This window comes from Plecotus auritus (genome assembly GCF_963455305.1).
Source record: "Plecotus auritus genome assembly, chromosome: 7".
NCBI lineage: Eukaryota > Metazoa > Chordata > Mammalia > Chiroptera > Vespertilionidae > Plecotus > Plecotus auritus.
The window spans coordinates 137,816,764-137,819,263 of NC_137774.1; the positions used below are offsets into that span (position 1 = coordinate 137,816,764).

The following is a 2,500-nucleotide window of genomic DNA, read 5'->3' on the forward strand; positions in this document are numbered from 1 at the left end:
GATCCCGTCAAGCCCTGCTGGGCGGGGGGGGCGCGGCCTGAGTTCCCCTGACCCAGCACTGGGGGTGCACCTTGAGGTCCCCCGTCAAGCCCCGCTGGGTGGGGAGCATGGCCTGAGGTCCCCTGTCAAGCCCCGCCAGGCAGGAGGGCGCAGCCTCAGATCCCCTGGCCCGGTGCTGGGGTGAGGGGCTCAGCCTAAAGTCCCCTGTCAAGCCCCACCTGGTGGGGAGCGTGGCCTGAGGTCCCCCGGCCTGGCACTGGGGCAGGGGAGCAGCCTGAGGTCTCCTAGCCCAGCACCAGGACAGGAAGCGCACCTTGAGGTCCCCCATCAAGCCCCGCCGGGCGGGGGCTGTGGCCTCAGGTCCCCTGGCCTGGCGCTGGGGCGGGGGTCATGGCCTGAGGTCCCCATTAAGCCCCACCGGGTGGGGGTCCCGGCCTGAGGTCCCCCAGCCTGGTGCCAAGGCAGGAGGCATGGCCTGAGGTCCCCTATCAAGTCCTGCCGGGTGGGGGATACAGTCTGAGGTCCCCTAGCCCAGCAGCAGGACAGGAAGTGCACCTTGAGGTCCCCTGTCAAGCCCTGCCAGGTGGGGGACACGGCCTGAGGTCCCCTGTCAAGCCCCACGGTGGCAGGGGAGGGCATAGCCTCAGATCCCTGCTGATTGCTTGTTAAGGCTCCTTATGGGAACTTGGCCTCAGCTGTGGATGTAGCCATCTTTGTGATGGAGTGATGGTTAATTAGCATATTCCCTCTTTATTAGCTAGGATATATATCTATAGATATATATTTATATATCTATCTATCTATATATATATATATATAACCTTCAAAAAAAATAATACCTTTTGCCCTAGCTGCTTTGGCTCAGGAGATAGAGCATTGGCCTGAGGACTAAAGAGTCCCAGTTTCGATTCTGGTCAAGGGCACATGTCCAGATTGCGGGCTCAATCCCCAGTAGGGGAGGTGTAGGAGGCAGCCGATCAATGATTCTCTCTCATCATCGATGTTTCTCTCTCTTTCTCCCTCTCCCTTCCTCTCTAAAATCAATAAAAATATATATATATTTTTTTTAAATACCTTTTGCTTCATATAATTTTTCCCTTTAATAAAAGTTCGATATGCAGGCCTCCTTCTTCTGGGAAGAGAATCCTTCTTTGCTTCAGATTTCCGATGTTTAACACTCAGTATTCCATTGGTCATTCCTACAACTATTGTCTCATCTTCATGCTAACAGCAATTACAAAAAATAGGTTAATCTATTTCTAACTCGTAAATTATCATACTGTTTCTTCAAAATACCATTTATAATGTGTTTGCTGCTTATCCATACTTTCACCAAGAGTTCCATTCAGATACAGATATTCTGCCTAACAATATCTATGCAAAAATTTAGAGCAAAATCATTTTCTCCTCTAGGATACTATTATATGGACAGAACTTATACCTGTTATAAATCATCATTGGCAGTTTGTATAATAATATGCAGTCAATGACATCTTGGAAAACTCCAAAATATTCTTTTCTGCATCCTCTTACTAGAAAAAAAGGATTATGTAATGACACGATTTTCTACTCTTGCCAAGAAAATATTTGATTTTCCTCTCCCAATTTGGATTTCTATAGAATGTATTCAAATATCCTCCTCCTCAATGGCTCGTGAAACTGGACAATGTACATTCCAGAAAGAGCAGTCAACAAAGGAAAGGAGATACTTTATTTTGTTGTCCCCTTTCCTCCATGGTCCCACACCGATTTTGTTTTTGCCCCTCAGAGAGCCAGCCCTTGAGTTAAATGTTTTGAAGAGTTTTATCAACTTACAGCACTGCACTTGGTTTGAAGCTATGCAGTGTGCGGGACCCAAATCTGAAAGCATGCTACGTTACTGGAACAAGTCATATATTCTAGTAATGGTCTTAATTCAATACTCTAATGTGGCAAAAAGAAAATAAGATTTATTCGAATACAAAGATAAACCCTACCATTCCATTTTAGTTTCATTTAACAGGCAAGGTTAGGGGAAGCTTTAAAATAAACTAAAAGTACTTACTGCAAGTCCAAGACTCAAAATTGAAGCTGCATAATCAAAACTGTGGACTACTTTGTAGGAAGTTGTGCTATATACTTTCACCTTCCTAATAAAAAAGAAAGCTTTGTCATAAAAATATCTTGAAAATGAGTATAAAATTTTCCATTTTTTGAAAATTCAATATATAAATATTAAAATTTACACAATGAAGATAAACAATGATTACTAATATTAATTACAAACTAATTCATCACTGAATCCTCTCTTTTAAAAAGAACTATTTATTAGGACTAGCCATAATGTTTGTATAAAGACTGATTGGCCACTAGAAGGACAGACCATGAACCACTGTTGCCTGAAGATAAAACGGGAGTGAAGAATAAGTATTAATGAAAGTGCAAAAGAGCAAGCTTTCTCAACTTTAGCATCAATAACATTTTGGGCCAGATAAGTTTTTGTTGGGAGGGGAGGTGGGGG

At 44.0% G+C, this 2,500-nt stretch overlaps 1 protein-coding gene across 2 annotated transcripts in view; it reads right to left on the reverse strand.

Annotated features, from left to right (window-relative positions):
- UTP15 (UTP15 small subunit processome component) overlaps nt 1-2,500 on the reverse strand; it is a 17,533-nt gene that overhangs the window by 5,666 nt on the left and 9,367 nt on the right. For both annotated transcript variants that reach the window (XM_080682415.1, XM_080682414.1), the window contains exons 8-9: nt 2,045-2,129; nt 1,075-1,224 (exon numbers count right to left, since the gene is read on the reverse strand). In XM_080682415.1, the coding sequence (XP_080538541.1) occupies nt 1,075-1,224; nt 2,045-2,129 (235 nt within the window). The remainder of the gene's footprint in view (nt 1-1,074; nt 1,225-2,044; nt 2,130-2,500) is intronic.